The sequence below is a fragment of the Pyrus communis genome, chromosome 3 (assembly GCF_041283825.1).
Source record: "Pyrus communis isolate YQ-2024b chromosome 3, ASM4128382v1, whole genome shotgun sequence".
NCBI classification, from domain to species: Eukaryota; Viridiplantae; Streptophyta; class Magnoliopsida; order Rosales; family Rosaceae; genus Pyrus; species Pyrus communis.
This window is the reverse complement of record NC_142567.1, coordinates 30,153,286-30,176,082: the sequence shown is the minus strand read 5'-3', so window position 1 is coordinate 30,176,082 and position 22,797 is coordinate 30,153,286. Positions and strand designations below refer to the sequence as shown.

The 22,797-nt window shown below is 38.2% G+C and overlaps 2 protein-coding genes across 3 annotated transcripts; both read left to right on the top strand.

Annotated features, from left to right (window-relative positions):
* The first annotated feature begins 1,845 nt into the window (after positions 1-1,845).
* Positions 1,846-5,600, top strand: LOC137715073 (protein neprosin). The gene is made up of 7 exons (XM_068454294.2): positions 1,846-2,429; positions 3,058-3,144; positions 3,246-3,491; positions 3,605-3,769; positions 3,877-3,930; positions 4,077-4,223; positions 4,837-5,600. The coding sequence occupies exons 1-7, from the start codon at positions 2,253-2,255 to the stop codon at positions 5,212-5,214; spliced, it is 1,254 nt and encodes a 417-aa protein (XP_068310395.2). The 5' UTR covers positions 1,846-2,252; the 3' UTR covers positions 5,215-5,600.
* Positions 5,601-8,260: 2,660 nt separating this feature from the next.
* Positions 8,261-22,758, top strand: LOC137716614 (calpain-type cysteine protease DEK1). 2 transcript variants are annotated; one of them, XR_011065695.2, is made up of 31 exons: positions 8,261-8,953; positions 9,286-9,536; positions 10,431-10,613; positions 10,765-10,900; positions 11,314-11,444; positions 11,534-11,648; positions 11,731-12,757; positions 12,909-13,019; positions 13,390-13,448; positions 13,851-14,013; positions 14,486-14,759; positions 14,870-15,020; positions 15,142-15,253; positions 15,345-15,510; positions 15,624-15,694; positions 15,812-15,903; positions 16,007-16,169; positions 16,354-16,425; positions 16,654-17,031; positions 17,117-17,232; positions 17,324-17,621; positions 18,263-18,582; positions 18,927-19,278; positions 19,415-19,735; positions 19,824-19,928; positions 20,013-20,141; positions 20,612-20,992; positions 21,093-21,230; positions 21,352-21,588; positions 21,677-22,128; positions 22,232-22,758. XR_011065695.2 is itself a non-coding variant. In XM_068456058.2 (30 exons), exons 1-30 carry the CDS (start codon positions 8,829-8,831, stop codon positions 21,980-21,982), a joined length of 6,483 nt encoding a protein of 2,160 aa, XP_068312159.1. In that variant the 5' UTR covers positions 8,261-8,828; the 3' UTR covers positions 21,983-22,758. The 2 variants fall into 2 exon arrangements, 1 of the variants encoding a protein (XP_068312159.1); XM_068456058.2 differs by having other exon boundaries at positions 21,677-22,758.
* Positions 22,759-22,797: the final 39 nt, after the last annotated feature.

The window sequence follows — 22,797 nt, the reverse complement described above, 5'->3', positions numbered from 1 at the left end:
CTGTAGCACCATATTATTTATATTATCCGGTCGACCTTCCCTTCAAAAGAATCTGGTTTATTTTCAACACCCAAAATATCTTTTTTAATTATACATCTAGCTTTTATTTTAAGGAACTGTAATAAAAAAATTTCGGTATTATTTATTTTAATGAAAAATTACATTTTTATATAAAAAATCAATTATAGTACTATTCACTTCACCTCTTATTTTGTTTAAAACTCAAAGTTTTCAAGCTCTTTTTGTCACATCTTGGCCCGGAGCGGATCACTTCACGGACCCGTTCCACCACCGTAGTACGATATTGTCCTCTTTGGGCTTACCATTCCCTCAGGGTTTTGTTTTTGAGAACTCACGAGCAACTTCTCAGTGGGTCACCCATCATAGGATTGCTCTAGCCCCTTTCTCGCTTTACTTCAGAGCTCTAACGGAACCAGAAGCTAGTGAGTTCTCAAAAGGCCTCGTGTTAGGTAAGGATAAGAATATACATTTAAGGATCACACCCCTGGACGATGTGGGATGTCATAATCTACCCCCCTTAGGGGCCTGACGTCCTCGTCTGCACACCACGGTCAAGGTTAGGCTCTTGAGGAATTCACGGCATATCTGACAGATTATCACCAGTGTTGGACCATCTCTTGGTGTGTTTCGTTAGTGTTTATTCCTCTGGACTACACTAAGTCTTTTGTGCTCTGAATATTATTATTTTTCACACTTATGCTTGCACATGTATGTTATCTACTATGTGTATAGCTTGGTTTTTATTTATTCGTACTTTTATTATTATTCTTAGCTTCTGCACTGTGCACATGGTTACGTCACTCTCACATGACGGCCAGCATACCCTGATTTCGGTCGGGATGTGTCACTTTTTATTAGTTTTCCTTTTATTTTAATTACTAACTAAATTTATGATTTACTGATATTTTTTTAATTTATAAATGAAAATTTTTAAATTTAACTCATATAAATAAAATGATATATTATATTAGTGTTAGCTCGATACCTATCAAGATATTGTTTTATTAAAAGTTTTATTTTATTAATTCCGTTACTTAAAAGTTCAAAAGCAAGATATCACCCGCAAATTACATAAATAATTGCATTTGCCACATAGGCCCTTCACGGTTCGGAGTGTCCCTTCTTGTATATACAGTTGTGAGTTGTGACATTTAAAAGTAATTCCTATAAAAAGATAATCAAATTAGAAAGTGTTTAGTTATTTATGTTGTATAATAAATTGATGATTTTAGTAACAATTAACAATCACATAATGCATCATCCTCTTATATTAAAAAAGAAAAAGAAAATGATACACCCTCTATTTAGTTGATTAACATGTATGCCTCAACAATTACTATGACGAGAGTTAATTATTATTATTATTTTTTTTTTGCGACTTAGCTCCACTTATCACCATGTTAAAGAATGATAAAAATAACATAATAAGTTACAATTTATATTGGATGATTTGACTCTGTGATCTTCTCTTATAAAACACACCTATTGGTACAAATAGTTAAGTTAAGAACAATAAGTGGATGGTTGACCAAACTTTTGAGTGTTTATCACACATTTAACGTAAAAAAAAAAATCACACATTTAACGTAAAAAATAAGAAAAAACTTAATGTCTTTAATTTACTTTTGTATTTGTATTAATGAACAATTATTGACCCTTTGCAAATCTAATTATGCACTGGGGTTGTACAATTAAATTTTAAAACAATTTTCTACGTTAATCCCTTTTACTTAATTATTTTTGACTTTTTTTTCGTTGGTAGTTAGCTCCCAATCCCATCGTGCTCGAGTAAAAGCTTAAAAATTGAAAGGAAGTAGAGAGAGAAAGAAAGAGGGGCATTGTTAAGGACAAGAAAGAAAGAAATGTGCACTTCCTTTTTTTAATTTTATTTGGTTCTAAATGGTGAAAGTGGAGAGATAAAACGACAAAGTTCCGAAAGTGGGTTCTAGAGAGAGAGAGAGACAGGGAGGGAGGGCTAGAGGTGGGCAGTTTTATTGGATTTTGGCGTTGAAGGTTGAAGCAGAAACACCTCACCCTGCAAAGCTGCTTCATTTGGGCTCTCAGAGAGAGACAGAGAGAGAGAGGCAGAGAGAGAGAGAGGGGTCTTGTGTTGCTGGGTAACGATCAATGTGCTTGCTTGAGCTCTAAACTTGTAGCACTGTGAGAGTGAGAGTGAGAGAGAGAGCTCTGGTTTTTGAGCTTTTTGGGTCTTTGTTTTACTGGGTTTACCAATGGAGTTTGCTGGGTGCAGCAGAGGGAGCTCAGGGAGAGCTCTGGCTCTGGCCCTTTGCCTATTGGCCTTGATATCTCTATCTTGTGCTGCCAGATTGAGTGCTTCTTCAAGGCAGAACCTTGATGTCCAGAGGCACCTCAACCGCTTGAACAAACCCGCCGTGAAAAGCATCAAGGTTTCCTCTTTTTCCCTCTTTTTCTTTAACTTTACATTCTTTCTTCATTCAACTTTCTTGGGCTCTGTTTGATTTTTTTGAAAAAATAAAAAAAAGGAAAGAGCTTTCTTGCTTTTTTTTGTTCTATCCCTTTGTTGGGTTTCTGGAAGAGCGGTGGAAAACGGAAGAAAGTGAAGAAATTTATACATTTTCTGTTGTTTTGAATTAGTTTTATTCATTTCTTTTGGTAAAAATGTTTGATTTATTTGTATTTTCTTATTGTTTTCTCAGCGACCAAATGGGGGTGTAAGCAAATGGGTTTTCCCCTATGATTTTCACTATATTGTTTGTTCTGCAGAAGCTTATTATTATTTTTTTTTAAACAAAGCAATGATTTAGTTATTGTTTCCTCTTTCCTCTCTCTTTACAATGATTTCCGTTTAAAAGTAGGAACAGAAGATCAGAAAAATGAAAAAATAAAAAAATTGTAGCAATATTGTGTAATCAGGCCCCCATTTGTTATCACCAAACATTGTTCAAGTAATTTTTTCTCTTGATTCGTGAGAGTTAGCAAGTTTCTTTGTTGTGGTATCTTGTAGTGCTTCTGTTGCAAGATCTGACTTGAGACTCTCTTGATTTTTGATGATAGAGCCCAGATGGAGATGTTATAGACTGTGTTCATATCTCTCAGCAACCGGCTTTCGATCACCCTTACCTCAAAGACCACAAAATCCAGGTCCATTTTCCTCAACAATGCATCTTTAAATTTGACAGTTTTTTGTTCCTTTTGCCTATTGCCTTGTTTCTGAGTTTACTCTTGTCTGTTATGTTTATCAGATGAGGCCTAGCGACCATCCAGAAGGGTTGTTTGCTGAGAGCAAAGTGGCCGAAAAAACAAAAGAAAAAGCTAATACCCAGCTGTGGCATGTGAATGGGAGATGCCCGGAAGATACTATTCCGGTAAGGAGAACGAAGAAAGATGATATTCTGAGAGCGAGTTCGGTGAAACATTATGGAAGGAAGAAGCAGAGAACCATACCAAAATCTGCAGATCCTGATCTTGCCAATGAAAGTGGTCATCAGGTAAACTTTCTCTGATGGGCGTTCTTAGTTTGGATTTCTTAGTTTTGAACTTTATTTTTTGGATTTCTTAGTTTTGTTTTAATTGACTTCTTTGTTTTATTTGGGGTGATTAGCATGCAATTGCTTATGTCAATGGAGATAAGTATTTTGGAGCTAAGGCAACCATAAATGTTTGGGAGCCCAAGATACAACAGCCTAATGAGTTCAGCTTGTCTCAGCTGTGGGTATTAGGAGGGTCTTTTGGTGAAGATCTGAACAGCATTGAAGCTGGCTGGCAGGTACTCTCTTAATCTAGGCCAATAAGTAATCGAACCCGGATTTACAAAGTTACTTATTTTCTTAATTAAACATGAAGTATTGATCTTGATACTTGTTGCTACAACAGGTTAGCCCGGACCTCTATGGTGACAACAACACAAGACTGTTTACCTACTGGACTGTAAGCTTCTAAAACATAAATTTTCCCCTGAATTTTGGGCTTGCATTTTGGTTTCTCTAGTCTTCACTTATCTGATTGTTTTATTTTCAATTTTAATAGCTGTGCTAATGTGTTTTTTCCTTGCTCTTTCCATGATTACATTACAGAGTGATGCATATCAAGCCACTGGTTGCTACAACCTCCTCTGCTCAGGCTTCATTCAAATCAACAGCGAAATAGCAATGGGTGCAAGCATCTCTCCAGTTTCGGGTTTACGAGGATCGCAGTATGATATCAGCATACTCGTCTGGAAGGTGAAAAGCAAAGCACAAAATGGATCATCTAGCATGTTGTAAAAGAATACAAAAGAATGGAGTTGATAAACTCCTAAAGGATGCATGTCAGCATAGATGAGAATCAAATTCATCATAGGCAATATAAGAAGCAATATATATATATATATATATCTATATCTATATATACATACACATATATGTACATCATCATCATCATCATTTGCAATTCTTGAGGTTTAGGGGGTGGGGTGGGGGCAGAAATCGATTCTGGTTCAGATTCTAAGAATCTTTTGGCATTTTCTTTTGGGGTGTGCTATCCACACACCTCATTTTACTTCTCACACACCCTTTGTTAATTTCTGTCCGTTGATCTTTTTCAATTCATCCGATCTGATGGCCGAAAATTAGAAGGGTGTGTGAGTCACGCTAGTTGATAAAGGGACAAGCATTGTTTATGCAGGACGGTGACAAGTTCCTTTCATTCACCTTTCACCGCATGCATGTCACGGGAAAGACTATAGCATTGCCCTCTCACTCCTTTGTTTTGCTTAAGCTATATAGGAATATAGGAATATAGATACACATTATTTACTACTTTTTCACATGGGAAAACTGTTGTTTTTACTTGTAGGATCCAAAGGAGGGGCATTGGTGGATGCAATTCGGGAACGACTATGTGCTGGGTTATTGGCCTTCATTCCTCTTCTCATACTTGGCTGACAGTGCTTCCATGATTGAGTGGGGAGGTGAGGTTGTGAATTCACAACCGGACGGCCAGCACACATCGACCCAAATGGGCAGCGGACGTTTTCCGGAGGAAGGTTTTGGCAAGGCAAGTTATTTCAGAAACATTCAAGTTGTTGATAGCTCAAATAATCTCAAGGTCCCCAAAGGGTTGGGCACCTTCACCGAGCAATCAAACTGCTATGATGTTCAAATTGGAAGTAATGGGGATTGGGGTCATTACTTTTACTACGGAGGACCCGGTAAAAACCCGAATTGCCTGTAAGGTGAAAAAGACCATTTCACCCCTTTACGTTGCCCTATGTGTATCATTCAATCTAGTGTAATACCTTTTTCTTTTTTCTGCATTGTATACCCTTTGTATTTTTTTCCCTTTTTAACTGTTTAGGTTGGTTGGGGGGGGGTAGTAGCTTTTTATGTAGTGGGAAGTTTTGACTCTTCGGTTTTTTAGTGAAAAAAGAATGTATCTCTCTCCATGTAAGTGGTGGGTGGGTGTGAAGAAGGTTGGCCAAGTTTCTTAAAAGCCTAAAGAAACAAGAGCCTTTTTCTCTTTATATAGAACTCCCTCTGTGATCTCCTTGTTTGTATGCACTCCAATCTCTCCCTTGGAGTGGCTTGTTTAGTGAAATTAATCAAGTTTCTGGGTCTAAACTGTTGAGCAAAAGCATTGGAATTCGGAAGTCTCACCTTTTTGCTTCTGTTATATGTTATTTTATTTTCTTGGTGCTGTGTGAATTTTGGGGGTGTTGGTGGTGGTGGTGGGATTGTGCTGCCCTAGAGAATATGCTGTTGGTTTAAAAAAGTTGCTTGGAATTGCATGGGGATGAGATCTTGCGTGAGTGGATGACAGTTCCTTTTGATAGATTAGATTATAGGATTAGATGCCCCCACCGCAGCTGATTCAGAGACGCACTTCGCAAAGTTGCATTGCATGTCCACCAAACCCACGCTCACAAAAAACTTTTCAGTGTGCTAGGAACACGATCATATATATTCATATGTTATTATACAAGTAGATGGGCACTTGGTTCCTAATACTACAATATAGCGGTATTCCTATCACTTATATATGAGAGATCTTATGTTTGATTCTCGCTAAAAGCGAATTTGAATCATATTATTGTTAGCCCATTGTGAGGATTAGTTAACTCATCTATCCTCTTGGTGTATAATAACATGACATACTACTCTGTGTTTCGGCACGTTGAAAAATCTCTCCCCATGTCCACCACCCACAAATTTTTTTTTGGCAATTTAAAATGCTATGTTGGTATCTGTGTCTCAAATTAATCATTATTAGTTTTGGTGTTTCAAATTAATAATTTACTGTTGTAAAAGTTAAAAGCACGATAGCGTGTGATAGACTTGAAATACTGTCATGGTGTCATCTAGATCTCCATTATGAGTTTTTTTTCCGTTCTAAACCATCTTCCAACTTAGATTCCTTGCCTAAATTTTAAGGCGCGTGTAAAGCTAAATGCATTTTTAACCGACTAGAGAGAGACATGCATGTTGAGGTTGGAGTCTCTTTGGTAGTGGCGGAACCAGTATAAGATTATTGGTTGTCTATGACCTTAATAACTTTAAAAACTTTATGTATATTTGTATATCTATTGTATTTGACCCTACAAACAACTATGCCAAACTAAATTACAACATCTTCTTACTTCGATTTTTTTATTTATCATCCATGTCTTCTTTTTATTTCTTCGTGTGTGCAACTCTATTGTGCACGTCAAATGCTCAATAAAATGCCTTTGTCGACAAGTCTTGGTAGTCTTCGACAGTACTCTACAGTTTCTTATAGCCACTTGGTAAACCGCTACATATCATGGTAGTTGTTGGCATAAGTTTTTAGCAGATGTTTGGTTGACCTCTTGATCCTACCAATTGCTGTAATAGTGTTTTAAAATTATATACTTGTAGGTATTATGAGTGGTTAATAGCGTTTATCTTTGCAACTAAGGTCTTGTGTTTGATTCTTGCAACATTACCGAACCAGAAACACTTTTCTGATTCCGATTGTTTGTATTTCCAATTACTATTTTGTGTGAAGATATCATGTTAGAGTGGCGCAGGAAGGATGCACAGAATGTGTGCGCTCATGTTTGCTTGCTTCATTTCCCCTTTTCGTTTTGGAGTTTGGACTCGTAATGTGTTAGTCCCAAGTTTGGGATCAGATTTGGGCCAAAGAACTTCCCAAGCCCGCATCGCTTTACCTTTATTTGCCCTACATATTCCTTACTTTTCTTATTTCTCAGTTCGTTGTTTCCTTACTTATTTGGTTTTACGACGAATATGTCGAGTTATCACATATCATAATATTGTCTTGATTTTTTGCAAAATCTCATATCCTGGTTTAAGTAGACATTTTTGAAATGACAAATGCTAAAACTTGGCCAACTAAAACAAAGGTTGGGTTACTGACTGTACTACCATTTTGGTATACAAGAATCAATCATTTTACACAAAAAATAAACACTTAATTGTATACATCCGTCGAAAGTACTAATCGTTTTATCATTGCAAAAGATGTAGCTAAAGGCATTGCAGGAAGGAAATCGTGCAGCTGACATTTGATTTGACATAGCAAAAGACACCTCATTCCAAATAGCTAGAATTGGGAGGAAGATTATCTACTTTCCTATTTCCATCCACTTTCATCCATTCCTTTCACATATTGTTTTTTATCTTATTATCTTTATAAAAAAATCAATATAAGATGTTGACGTGACTTAATCGTAACCGTTCAAATATAAAGACATGAAATAATAAAGAGATTAAGAGAATAGAGAACCCTCCACCCTATGATTGTGCCAACTGCTACGACAGGTTTGCTGTGGAGAAGACCGCTCTCTGGCTGCAATTCAATTTTATAAGTAGCAAAATTAAAATAAACAAAAAAGAATCCACCTTCCCAATTCTTTACCTAATTATTTAATTAATTAACCAAATTCAACACCTACTACTAACTCAAGAAATCACTCCCATGCCAAGTACACTATCTTGACTCTTCGGATTATTTAAATCATATCAAATGTGTCCCCTTTCTGTTAAATTACTTTTCTGATTATTATTTTCTTGTCTAAATAATTATAATCCTGAGAAATTCATATGCAAATAGGCCTCTCACTCTCACACCCAAGTAGCCCGTAGGCCCCATTCCCCCTCCCAATAGACAAGAACTTTCCAATCATGCAATTGGAGAGTGACTTGCACGCGCACCATCTTTGTGTGAGTGTAACTCCCCCCGCAAGGCACACAGAGATAGCTGTTATTTTATAGCCACTCTTCCGACTTTTTTATTTTTCATTTTTCAAAATAATTTTTTTATTTTTATCTTTTGTCTGTTTTTCTCTCTCTAAAGTAGCTTCCTTTCGTTTTTTCACTTCACAGTTCACACGAAGATATCTGTGAGTGAGTGAGTAGGGTTTTTAATCTTTTACTCTTTCTCCCTCCTCCTCCTCCTCTGTGAACACAATCTTGAGAGAGAAACCCAACACAAAACAGAGGTAAACCCAACTCTTTTAACCTAAAACAAACCCTAATTTCCCATATCATCATCTTGTTCTTCTTCCTTTCTTCCTGCTATTTTTGACTCAAAAACCTGGGGCTTTCACTCTTGTTCTTCTCCACCTGCCCAGTTCCAATTTCTGCTCCAAACCCTAGTTTTGGACCCCAAATACCACTTCCAAAATGACCCATTTGCTCTGAATTCCCCACCATGCTACTTCCATTCCATGCCATTGCGGGCTAGTGGGTGCGGGGGGCATTGGGGAAATTTTATTTTTTGACTGAATTTTGTTGCTTTGTGGTTCTTATTTGGAATTTGGGAGATGTGCTCGGATGCATGCGTTGCGTAGGTGAGACAGGGAAGCCATGGAAGGAGATGAGCGTCACCTGCTGCTGGCATGCGTGATTTCGGGGACCCTTTTCTCGGTTTTGGGTTCTGCTTCATTTTCTATACTGTGGCTTGTGAATTGGAGGCCCTGGAGGATCTATAGGTAATCAGATTTTATAGTTCTTTTGAAACTTTTAGTTGCCATCTTTGCCTAGAGAGAAACTAAATGCATTGATTAAATTTAATTTATGGCTGCATTAATGCATTTGTTAATATTAGGGAATTAAGCTGTAGTTAGTTTGAAGTTTCAAGATTGCACTGTTAAAGTAAGGTCATTTGGGGATTTATTGCTGGGTTTAACTCTTCTATAAAACAGAGGCTAAGGGCTGCATTCAGTATGCAATTCTGGGATTTATATTTGTGTAAGAACTTGAGAAAGGCAGCATCTATTTAACTCCAAACTTAATACTATCACTTCTCTATGTTTTTTTCCAGTTGGATCTTTGCCAGGAAATGGCCGGGTATCTTCCATGGACCTCAGCTGGATATAGTATGTGGCTTTCTGTCTCTTTCCGCATGGATACTCGTCATTTCTCCAGTTCTAGTACTGATCATATGGGGAAGCTGGTTGGTTGTAATATTGGATCGACATATAGTTGGTCTGGCTGTAATAATGGCTGGCACTGCTCTTCTACTGTCTTTCTATTCAATCATGCTTTGGTGGCGAACACAATGGCAGAGCTCGAGTATGTATTCCTGGACCTTTAATCAATTTTCTTTTTTCCTTGTATGACTTAAAACTGTACGAATAGATAGTAAAACCTGAAGGTTTTGAAGATGATGAGAATGAACCATCTAAGTTAGCCTTAAAGAAAATATGGTTTCTTATTTGAATGTAAATGAAGCCTTCCGCCTGATATGATATGATTGATGAGTTGGTGATGGGATATAGGAGATCAGCAAAGACGACACACGAACAAAAATGTGTCAAGTTGGTAATGGGATATATGGGTTTAGTATTGATTATACATGAATGAACATCGTCAGCTGAGTTGCTAACATGATATTAGAGCTTGGGCAAGTGCTGTCTCAACTCCCTTCCAATCCGTTAAAGTACAAAATATAGGGAATGGTCGAAGAAAGTTGAGGTTCCACCATAAAACCAATTCGCAATATGGGGAGTAGCCCAACTTACTTATAAGCACATGCAAGGTCTCTCCTTCCATCAATGTGGGATTCATTCTCAACACGCCCCCTCACGTGTGGCAAATTTTCAAGCCTAACACGAGCGTTGAGGTTTCATCATAAAACCAATTGGCAATATAGGGAGTAGCCCAACTTACTTATAAGCACATGCAAGGTCCCTCCTCCCATCAATGTGAGATTCATTCTCAACAATGGCTAGCAAAATGGCCATTCCTAAATCAATACAAGTTGTGATGGGAATTGATAATTGGTGCTCAATGGGTCCAGTGTACTCATGTGGAAGATAATATTGATGATGTAGATCCATACACAATTATGTTTTTGAATATTTATAACACGAGCTTGCGCTTTATTGTATTCAGATTCTTATAAAAGTTTTGTTTATTGGTTTTTGGGTAAGCATTAAACTTGGTTTTATACTTTTTCTATAACAGGGGCTGTTGCTATTCTTCTTCTTCTGGCTGTTGCCCTTCTATGTGTGTACGAACTTTGTGCTGTGTATGTTACAGCTGGTTCAAAAGCATCTCAGCAGTATTCGCCGTCTGGTTTCTTTTTTGGCGTCTCAGCAGTTGCCTTGGCAATCAACATGCTCTTTATTTGCAGAATGGTGTTTAATGGTACACCTTACAATTTTGTATCCTGTTTAGCATGCATGCTTCTCAGTTTGATGATTTTATCTCAATGAAACAATAATTTGTAATTCTGCCGTCAATTATTCTCTACAATTGGTTTTCCTCCTTTAAAAACGTTCTCTATCAATTTGTGCAGGGAATGGCTTAGATGTCGATGAATATGTGAGGAAGGCATATAAGTTTGCTTATTCTGATTGTATAGAAGTAGGTCCTGTGGCATGTTTACCAGAACCACCAGACCCTAATGAATTATATCCTCGACAATCTAGCAGGTATGTTCAAGTTTTATTTCATCAGTTATTACTGGATCTTCTAGTCCATCTCTGAATTGTTGAAGTTCTCTTTTCCCCATTCATTTCTACAGTGAATATTGTTACCACTTTCACAGCCTTTTATTGATATTCTGAAAATACTCCGGAGGAAAGAGAGATGTTGAACATTCTGCGTCCGAGGCAATAAATGCTCTTGATAATCCTTACATTAGTTTTACTTGTCTTATTAAACATTGAAGAATTTGTTCTGGTTTTCTCCGTCCTTTTGGAAGATAGGGTGTTTGATACAAAGTTCCCATTGGTGTTGAAATTTGTAATATATTTATGTCTAATAGTTTACATCAGGTTTAAACATAACCCAGAATTTTGTTTGAGTGTTGTCCTCTTTTTCTGATTTCATTACGTGTATGTAGGGCTTCACATCTTGGGCTTCTTTACCTTGGCTCACTTGCAGTCCTTCTTGTGTACTCAATCCTCTATGGTTTGACTGCAAAGGAGTCACGTTGGCTTGGAGCCATTACATCAGCTGCTGTCATCATTCTTGGTAATCTAACCATTGTATTTTGTTTTTGTGTATTTTGGATCCTTTATATTAAAATTGATGGATTAATTTGCATAACCCACATGCTGTAGATTGGAACATGGGTGCGTGCTTGTATGGTTTCGAACTCCTTCAAAGTCGTGTTGCAGCGTTATTTGTTGCTGGAACATCTCGGATCTTTCTCATTTGCTTTGGGGTCCACTACTGGTTCGTGCATTTTTTTACTATTAATTGTAATGTCACTGCCTTTTGTTTCTCTTGGTTGTCACAAATACTGCCATTTTTTCAGGTATTTTGGGCATTGCATTAGTTATGCAGTTGTAGCGTCTGTTTTATTGGGTGCTTCTGTTTCTCGCCATTTATCTGCAACGAACCCGTTGGCTGCAAGGAGAGATGCCTTACGGAGTACCGTGACACGCCTCAGAGAGGGATTTCGCAAAAAAGAGCAAAACAGTTCATCAAGCTCATCTGAAGGTTGTGGTTCAAGCATGAAGCACAGTAGTAGTGTTGAAGCAGGTTGCCTTGGTCATTTGGTTGAAGCAAGTAATAGGAGCACAGCACAGTGCACACTTGATGCCAATAACTGGACTAACACTCTCTTACGAACTGCAAGTTCTCGTGAGGGGATTAATAGTGATAAGAGCATAGATAGTGGAAGGCCAAGTTTAGCATTGCGTAGCAGTTCTTGTCGTTCAGTAATCCAGGAGCCTGAAGTGGGAACATCCTATACTGACAAAAATTTTGATCACAATAGCACACTGATGATTTGTTCTAGTAGTGGTCTGGAAAGCCAAGGCTGTGAATCTAGTACGTCAAATTCTGCAAACCAACAAACTTTGGATTTGAATTTAGCTTTTGCATTGCAAGAAAGGTTGAGTGACCCGAGGATTACATCTATGTTAAAGAAGAGGGCAAGACAAGGTGATCTTGAATTGGTTAATCTATTGCAGGATAAAGGATTGGATCCTAACTTTGCTATGATGTTAAAGGAGAAGAGCTTGGATCCAACTATTCTGGCATTACTTCAAAGAAGTAGCTTGGATGCTGATAGAGATCACCGTGGCAATACAGATATCACCATAGTTGACTCAAATAGTGTTGATAATGGTTTACCTAATCAAATCTCTCTGTCTGAAGAACTGAGGCTTCATGGGCTTGAGAAATGGCTTCAGTTATCTAGACTTGTTCTGCACCACGTGGTAGGCACCCCAGAACGGGCATGGGTTCTCTTTAGTTTTGTTTTCATCCTAGAAACTATTGCTGTGGCAATTTTTCGTCCAAGGACAATTAAAATAATAAATGCCACACATCAACAGGTGAGCAAGGGATCTTCTAACTTTACATTATCATCTATTAGTTGGTAACTTTATTGTTGTACTTCTCAATCCTGATTGATGACGAGAGATGAAAACTTTAGATATAATCTGTACCTGATCATGCCTAAATTTTGTGTTTTGTTTTTTGTAGTTTGAATTTGGCTTTGCAGTGCTGCTGTTATCTCCTGTTGTCTGTTCAATCATGGCTTTCCTTCGATCTCTTCAAGCAGAGGAAATGGCCATGACCTCAAAACCCCGCAAGGTATTATTTGACCTCTTATTCCTTTCTTGCACTGATTTTTTAGATTTGTTGTTTTTTTTGGATTGAACAAAAAGGTTGATGCTCCATTGCTTCAATTAGTCTTGATAGATTTGCATGGTGGAGTTTACTTTTGAGAAACAAACGTGTTTAATGTAGTTGTACTAGTCTGGATGCTTGTGGACCTATTGTGTGTAGTATGTAAAAATGGGTTGGCCTATATGATTAGTAGGAAGTCTCTTGGGAGTATGCACATTTGGATCTGTTTGATTGGGGGTCTGAGCTTTTCCACTATCTTTGTTTTTTCTGTGTACATCTATGTATTTGAAATTTATTGCTGCTTATGTTGGTGCTCGTTCTCATGTTTCTTCAGTATGGCTTTGTTGCTTGGCTGCTCAGTACTTCTGTTGGATTGCTGCTTTCCTTCTTAAGGTATGCTCTTTTTAACATATCACCAAATTAAATTCTTCTTTTGGCAATTATTCCATAGTTCTGATAATGTTCTGTGGAGCTTTCTAGTGTATCATACATAGAGTTTGAATCTCTTAAAAAAAGTATGTCTAAGAGAATGAGTCTTTCTCATTTTCAGTTTTTAAGTGTCAATTGAATGATTGAATTGATCAGTTGGCAATGTTCTTTTGGTGGTATAAGATAATTTACAAAACTTGTTTTGTCAATAAGTTCAGATCAATTGAGTTTCTGATCCTATTTCATACTGCGTTGCACCATTTAGTCTTAAAAGAGTGGTCTTTTACTTGCCTGTAAAACTTGTGGCTCATAAGTCTTGAAAGCGGTCTACATCCATCAAACTTATTCTCTCTTTCCCATTTGCAGCAAATCATCGGTTCTTCTTGGATTGTCCTTGACTGTCCCACTCATGGTGGCATGCCTCTCTGTTGCAATTCCTATATGGATACGTAATGGCTACCAGTTTCGGGTTCCTCAATTACAATGTGCAGGTCCTGTAGGGAACCATCAAATTCGAGGAACAAAAGAGGTTTGTACTAAATCAATTCATACCATGTTTAATGAGAGCATCTGAGCACTGTAAACCTAGTATGTTTTTTAATAAGCTCTTAATGGGTTCTAGGCTTCTAGCACAACTGAACTGTACAATATGATCAGCACAAATATGGATATTGATTGCTGCTTATATCTCACCACTGTCATTGGATGGTTATGCATGTGGATGGATTCATACATACTGGCAATGTTGATATGCTTCTTTTAATTTATGTATTTATTTCTTGGAGTAGCCAGTGAGTTTATTTTTTTAGCTTGTAATTCCTGCCTTATTTTTTGTGTGATTTGATTATTATGTGCTTTTACGAATACCGATTTCAAGAGTTTCCCTAGAGGTGTTTCTCTTATTTTCTATTATACAATATTTTCTTCTACTTTTTCACCCTTCACCAGAATTTATTGTTGACCTAATTTTGTAATTCTAATTACATCTTGTACTTTTCCAGGGTGTTATTCTTGTCTTAAGTACAATATTATTTGCTGGATCTGTGTTAGCTCTTGGTGCGATAGTGTCTGCAAAGCCCTTAGATGACTTAAAATACAAAGGCTGGACTGGTGAACAGAAAAGCTTTACCTCTCCTTATGCGTCATCTGTGTACATTGGCTGGGCTATGGCTTCTGCCATTGCTTTGGTGGTCACTGGTCTACTGCCAATTGTTTCATGGTTTTCAACATACCGGTTCTCCCTGTCTTCTGCAGTGTGTGTTGGGATATTCACAGGTGATTTATCTAGATTTTTGTTTCTTTAAGACTCTTCTGTTTTCCTAGTGGAACATCATTGATACCCTGTTTTTGCTTCTGAATTCTGTCATATTACCCTGTTTTTCCAGTTGTCCTTGTGGCATTTTGTGGTGCATCCTATATGGAGGTTGTGAAATCTAGAGATGACCAAGTTCCAACAGAGGGTGATTTCCTTGCTGCTTTACTTCCTTTAATTTGCAGTCCTGCATTGCTGTCTCTTTGCTCTGGCTTACATAAATGGTGAGTGAATAATTGCTTTTTAGTGACTGAGTTGAGGCTGAAATCCATGGCTTGCTTTTCTTTCACAATTATAATGGGTGCTTGCCAACTTTCTAAAATTTTATGGATTTTGTTTTTCCAGGAAGGATGATGATTGGAAACTCTCTCGGGGTGTTTATATCTTTGTCACCATTGGGCTTCTTCTTCTGCTTGGAGCAATATCAGCTGTTATAGTTGTAGTTAGACCATGGACAGTAAGTCTGGAATAACTTTGGTATCCTTGATTCTTCCAAGATTTTACAGGCAGTTGACCTCTCTGACAGTCTTCTTTTGGCTTTACAACAGATTGGGGTAGCATTTCTTTTAGTTCTTCTCATGATTGTACTAGCTATTGGTGCTATCCATCATTGGGCGTCAAACAATTTCTATTTAACAAGGACCCAGACATTCTTTGTTTGTTTCCTTGCTTTTTTGTTGGCATTGGCGGCATTTCTTGTTGGATGGTTTGAAGGTGAAGGCATTTTCTTGCTGCTTTTATTATTTGCCTCATCATCAGTTTCCAGTTATATATTATTTATCTTTTATATGCTACTAAGTACTAACCTTGTTTTACTCTCTGTAAAGATAAAGCATTTGTGGGTGCTTCTGTTGGTTATTTTCTGTTCTTATTTCTTCTCGCTGGGAGAGCATTGACTGTGAGTTGAATTCAGTATTTTGAATCAAATTTTAAATTCTCACTCTAATATTTGAGTTCTTGTTGTCCCTACTAGTTCTGCATGTTTTAATTTTTTGTTAGTTGACGTTTGGTGCAGGTTCTTCTTTCACCTCCTATTGTTGTTTATTCTCCGAGAGTTCTCCCTGTCTATGTTTATGATGCTCATGCAGATTGTGGAAAGAATGTCAGGTGTGTTAGATATCATGTGATAGTTTGTGTCTTCTGGTTTGTAGTATTAACATGGGGTAGTTTCACTTGATCACTGATAATTCTAATTTCTATTCCTTAATAGTGCGACATTTCTATTGCTTTATGGGATTGCATTGGCAACTGAAGGCTGGGGTGTTGTTGCGAGTCTGAAAATTTATCCACCATTTGCCGGTGCCTCTGTGTCAGCACTCACTCTTGTTGTAGCCTTTGGGTTTGCTTTCTCTCGTCCCTGCTTGACCCTCAAGGTTTGTTTATTTTGCTTTCAGTTTTTCGTTTGGCATTGTTCATTCTACATAGTTTCGATATAATTCTATGCTTTATTTTTATGGAAGATGTATTGACATCTTTACCAGTTGACTTGTTTCTCTATGCCATTGAATTTCTCTCTCACGTGCTCTTGTCTGACTAGATGTTCATTTGTATGTCTAGATGATGGAAGATGCAGTACACTTTCTTAGTAAGGAAACTGTTGTTCAAGCTATTGCTAGATCTGCTACCAAGGTATGAATAATACTGTTATGTATCTCTTTGTGTGTGTGTGTGTGTGTGTATTAGGGTCTGCTAAGCTGTGGTGAATTAATACTATATATTATTCAACCATGCCTTTAAATTGCACGAACTTTTAACATGTTGACTCTTATATTTGTATCTCTCAGCTGAATTTTCATTCTTGTTAGAGGTGAATGTGCTTTTTGTATAACACGGGGAGTTGTTCTAATAATTGTGCAGACCAGAAATGCTTTGTCTGGAACTTATTCTGCTCCACAGAGGTCTGCCAGTTCAGCGGCTCTCTTGGTTGGAGATCCCACCATTACGCGTGATAGGGCAGGAAATTTTGTGCTTCCCAGAGCAGATGTAGTGAAATTGAGAGATCGTTTAAGAAATGAGGAGTTAGTTGCAGGCTCATTCTTCTGCAGAAAGAGATATGGAAGAACTTTCCGCCATGAACCAACTAATGATGTTAATCATAGAAGAGAGATGTGTGCTCATGCACGAATATTGGCTTTGGAAGAGGCGATTGATACTGAATGGGTGTATATGTGGGATAAATTTGGTGGGTATCTGCTTCTTTTGCTTGGTTTGACTGCTAAGGCTGAGCGAGTACAGGTAAGTTTCAACTGTTTCTGCTTGCCATGGATGATACAATTGTTTTATTGTAAACAAAAATAACATTGTTTCTATGCTATGCTAGGATGAGGTACGTTTGAGACTCTTTCTCGATAGCATAGGGTTTGCTGACCTAAGTGCCAAGAAAATAAAAAAGTGGATGCCAGAGGACCGCAGGCAGTTTGAGATTATTCAAGAGAGGTAACGTTCCACTTCCACATCTGGGTCTTCCTCTATGTGATTGCTGACATTATCCTCTGTTTCTAATTGTTTTTGAGTTTTGATTTTGTAGTTATATAAGAGAAAAAGAGATGGAAGAGGAGCTCTTAGTGCAAAGGCGCGAAGAGGAGGGCAAAGGCAAAGTGAGAAGAAAGGCTCTTCTGGAGAAGGAAGAACGCAAGTGGAAGGAGATAGAAGCTTCTCTGATTTCCTACATTCCTAATGCTGGCAACAGGGAAGCAGCAGCTATGGCAGCTGCAGTGCGTGCAGTAGGAGGTGATTCTGTTCTTGATGATTCTTTTGCTCGAGAGAGAGTTTCAAGCATTGCGCGTCGCATACGCACAGCTCAGTTGGCTCGTCGAGCAGTCCAGGTGTTGTATATTATGCTTATTATCTCAAACCGTTTTAAGCAAATACCACTATAACTGATAGCATCATGAGTTCGTTTCTCATAAAATGTATACAAAAGGAGGATAGCTTCTCATTTCTCATTTATTCTTAGGCTTTCAATCTTATTAGATATTTCCTGACATTTATTAAAAGATTCTAGTCTTCATAGCATCCTTTTTGCATGGGGAGTTGATGAATCATCTCCATTCTAGCTTAAGGATATGAGAAAGTTTTCAATGTTATGGTAACTGGTCTTGTTGTCTGCATTTGAGAACATTTCCACATGTACCCTTGCAGAATATAGTGCTATACTTTGAGTTGGATTCCATGAGTGAGTCTCACTTCTTAATGAGTAAAGAGTTAGTGTTTGGTATACTGCATACATGAAACGGGTCATTTCCTTTTATGAAGTGATCAAACCATGTAATCAGTTCCTCTCAATGATTCAGTAGATTCAATAAGTATTCAAATATCTTGTGCTGTTATCTTTGGTTTTATCATATACCAATATGTTTCTCTTATTATTTGTCCCGTCACATCTGTTTAGTTTGATTGCCTTGTCCTCGTATGCCTATGGAGGTTCTGTGTTCATGGAAATTGTGCTTCTTTATGTCATTGGCAGACCGGAATTTCTGGGGCTGTATGCGTTCTTGATGATGAGCCAACCACAAGTGGCAGACACTGTGGCCACATTGATCCCGCCATTTGTCAAAGTCAAAAGATTAGCTTCTCCGTTACAGTGATGATTCAACCTGTATCTGGGCCTGTTTGCTTATTTGGCACTGAGTTTCAAAAGAAAGATTGCTGGGAAATATTGGTGGCAGGTTCTGAGCAAGGTATTGAAGCTGGACAAGTTGGGCTTAGATTGATAACGAAAGGTGATAGACAAACTACTGTTGCAAAGGAGTGGAGTATTAGTGCAACTAGTATAGCAGATGGAAGGTTGGGGCCTTATCCTTTAAAACAAAATTATTGGCACTTTTTCTGATTCATGGATTTGTCCTGATGGTTCTCTATTACCATACGTTTATTTAGGGCTATTTAGTTTCTTTTATTATTCACATATTCTTGTGTTTGAGTTGGCTTTTTCTTTTTCTTTATTATTATTCTAATATTTTAGTATCGGGTCTGTTTTGATTTCTGTTTTTCTGATGGATCTCTTGTTCATCTTGTCTGGGTCGTCAATAATTTCCCAGTTTTATGTATGAAAAAAAAAAAGAGGAAATCAACCATGAATGTATGTTATTGATAGCTGTTGAATCTCACTGGATGTACGTGCTTTTCAGGTGGCATTTGGTAACAATGACAATTGATGCTGATTTAGGTGAGGCAACTTGCTATCTGGATGGTGGTTTTGATGGCTACCAGACAGGTTTACCATTGCAAGTGGGTAATACTATTTGGGAAGAAGGAACCGAAGTTTGGGTTGGTGTTAGACCACCGACAGATGTGGATGCGTTTGGGAGGTCAGACAGTGAAGGGGCTGAGTCTAAGATGCATATTATGGATGTGTTCCTATGGGGAAGGTGCTTAACTGAAGATGATGTTGCTGCTCTTCATTCAGCTATTGGTTCAGCTGATTCCGATATGATAGATTTTCCTGAAGATAATTGGCAGTGGGCAGATTCACCCTCTAGAGTATGTGCTTTGTCGTTAAGATATATATTGTTTCATATTGATCCATGCTAGAATTTCTAGGAAAGTAATTTAGTTTCTAATTATGGTGGGTGGTTTAACCTATCAATTGATTTTCTCATCCCTTTTTCTTTGCTAGGTTGATGAATGGGATAGTGATCCTGCAGATGTAGATCTGTATGATAGGGATGACGTTGATTGGGACGGGCAATATTCTAGTGGGAGGAAACGAAGGTCAGAACGTGATGCAGTGCTGGTTGATGTGGATTCAATTGCCAGGAGGTTTCGGAAACCTAGGATGGAAACACAAGACGAAATCAACCAGCGAATGCTTTCAGTTGAATTGGCAGTCAAGGAAGCCCTCTCTGCAAGGGGAGAAATACATTTTACCGATCAGGAGTTTCCTCCAAATGATCAGTCATTATTTGTAGATCCGGAAAATCCCCCATCAAAGTTGCAGGTACTTTTTATTGTTCTAATTACCTTTTAGTTTTTGTTGTTAATGGAATCTGTGGTCTTAGATAATTTTTCTGGCCTTTTGAATTTAGGTTGTTTCTGAATGGGTGAGGCCTGCTGATATTGTAAAAGAGAGTCGGCTGGATGCTCGTCCATGCTTATTTTCTGGGACTGTCAATCCTTCTGATGTTTGTCAGGTTTGGCTCTTGGCCAACATGGTAATTGTATTTTTGATTATTTTCCTCAGCATTATCCATAAGTGATTTTCCATTTCTAAATAGGGCCGACTTGGTGATTGCTGGTTTTTGAGTGCCGTTGCTGTTCTGACGGAGGTTTCACGAATATCGGAAGTGATCATTACCCCAGAGTATAATGAGGAAGGAATCTACACTGTTCGCTTCTGTATTCAGGTGATTTGTAATTTTAACATAACATTTCTGAACCATTTAGTTCTAAATATGAAGTTCTAGTATAAACTTGCACCCATTCCCATGTGTATATGAATTAAAAAGAGAAGGTATGATAAGGAAGGGAGGATAAACATCAGGAGGATATCCTGTGTTTCAATGAAGCACATGCTAAAGAAGTTGAATTTCTTGCTACAAAAGACCTCCGTCTCCCCATCTCCCTGTCCAGTTTAAACATAAAGCACTCACTGTCTGTGGATGAGATTTTATTTCTTACACGTAATTTCTGAAGACAATGGTAGCTTGGCCTTGTTTTATAGGAATTTTATTTTCTGTAATGGGAAATTTGCAACTTTATGCAGCTAGATGATCATTAAAATGCTAGAGTTCTTGGAGACTATTCTAATAGAACGAAATTGAATTCCCACTCTTTAATAGTAGCATGCTAAAGCTTGTTCCTGACCTTTCTTTAGGGTGAGTGGGTTCCTGTTGTTGTTGATGATTGGATTCCATGTGAGTCACCGGGGAAACCAGCGTTTGCTACTAGTAGGAAAGGTAATGAGCTATGGGTTTCTTTAGTGGAGAAGGCGTATGCTAAATTGCATGGCTCCTATGAAGCATTAGAAGGTGGGCTTGTCCAAGATGCTCTTGTCGACCTTACTGGAGGTGCTGGTGAGGAGATTGACATGAGGAGTGCTCAAGCCCAAATTGATCTTGCAAGTGGTCGACTATGGTCTCAATTGCTGCGTTTCAAACAAGAAGGCTTTCTTCTTGGTGCTGGCAGTCCATCAGGTTCAGATGTACATGTTTCCTCCAGTGGCATTGTGCAAGGTCATGCCTACTCGTTATTGCAGGTGAGTTGGAATACTACTGTGTCTTAGTCATGTCTTATTGTATTTCAGCAAATGAAACTTGCGTAAGGTGGCCTCATTGATCAATTATTTTTTAATTCAGGTGAGAGAGGTGGATGGCCACAAGCTTATTCAGATTCGGAATCCATGGGCTAATGAAGTTGAGTGGAATGGCCCTTGGTCGGACTCATCACCTCTTTGGACTGATAGGATGAAGCATAAGTTGAAGCATGTTCAGCAGGTTGTTTACTGTTTCATTTTCCCACATCACATATGTGAATCTACCTTGTCATTACTTTTCGTGGAGCGGTTATGATCTCAAAACATGTTTCATAATATTTTTCTTTCGTCTCTCTTTACAGTCAAAAGACGGCATATTCTGGATGTCCTGGCAAGACTTCCAAATTCATTTTCGATCAATATATGTTTGTCGTATCTACCCCCCTGAGATGCGCTATTCTGTTCATGGCCAATGGCGAGGTTATAGTGCTGGTGGCTGCCAAGATTATGAGACATGGCATCAAAATCCACAGTTCCGATTGAGGGCCACTGGGCCAGATGCTTCGCTTCCAATTCATGTATTCATCACGTTGACACAGGTATCTTTAGAATTGGACCTCCTTGAACAATTAGCTATTTTTTTTTATAACTGGATTTATAAACTTTTATCACTTGTTTAATGCTTAGGGTGTGAGCTTCTCAAGAACAGTTGCTGGTTTCAGAAATTATCAATCCAGTCATGATTCAATGATGTTCTACATTGGGATGAGGATACTCAAAACTCGAGGTCGTCGCGCTGCTTACAATATATACCTACATGAATCAGTTGATGGGACAGATTACGTCAATTCTCGAGAAATATCTTGTGAAATTGTTTTGGATCCAGATCCAAAAGGTTACACAATAGTGCCTACAACTATACATCCAGGGGAAGAAGCTCCATTTGTTCTTTCTGTTTTCACAAAAGCATCAATTACCTTGGAAGCCTTGTAGTATGCTGTGGTGCCTCTTGAGTTGTCTTTTCCTCCTTTGGTCTGAGAACGTGTTTAAAAAAATGTTGAATTGCTTGGGCTGGACATGGACCGCGTCTACCTGCTGGAAAGTTGCAGTGACCACAAATTAGAAGACATGACATCAAGGTAATTTTCTGTTTGTGTCTAATTCAATGCAGTAGTCAGTCCTCTTCCGTATGGCTTTCGAGCTTCTTCAAGGACTTATTAATACGGACGTACTTCTGAGCAGGGCAGGCAACTTATGATGCGACTGATTCTCTGATTGCTGAAAATTCAAAGATGGCCAGGTGTGGAATTCATTTGATTAGTGGCACTCAGCTCTCCAAGTTCAATGCACCGAGAATCAGATGGGTCTTTCAGTCGCAAGATTGAGTAAGAGGCAGGCGTATTTCAGACACATGCATGTGATGCGAAATGGTGCTTGTGAAAGAAAACTAATCACACTCCTCGCTGGCCGCCAATGTGTATCATTTGCTACCGCCAGCGTGGAAGAGGGCTTTCGGGGGTTTTGTAATTGTATCTGTACATACAACTAATTGTTTTGCATCGAATGAATATAGGCAATGATGTTGTAAATGAGAGGGAAGAATAGGAAAGTAATAGGATATGTTTAGTTGGAGGGAGATACAAGTTGGCAAATGTAGCTAGAATTCTATCTTGTTTTAGCTGCAGTTTTGAGGTGTCTAGTGTCAACCAATGGAGCCCAAGTGTACAAAATATTTAATTATTTCAATGTGATTCTCTCTGTTTCATTAATTCAGAGTAACATGCATTATCATGTTTCGTTCTACTGTT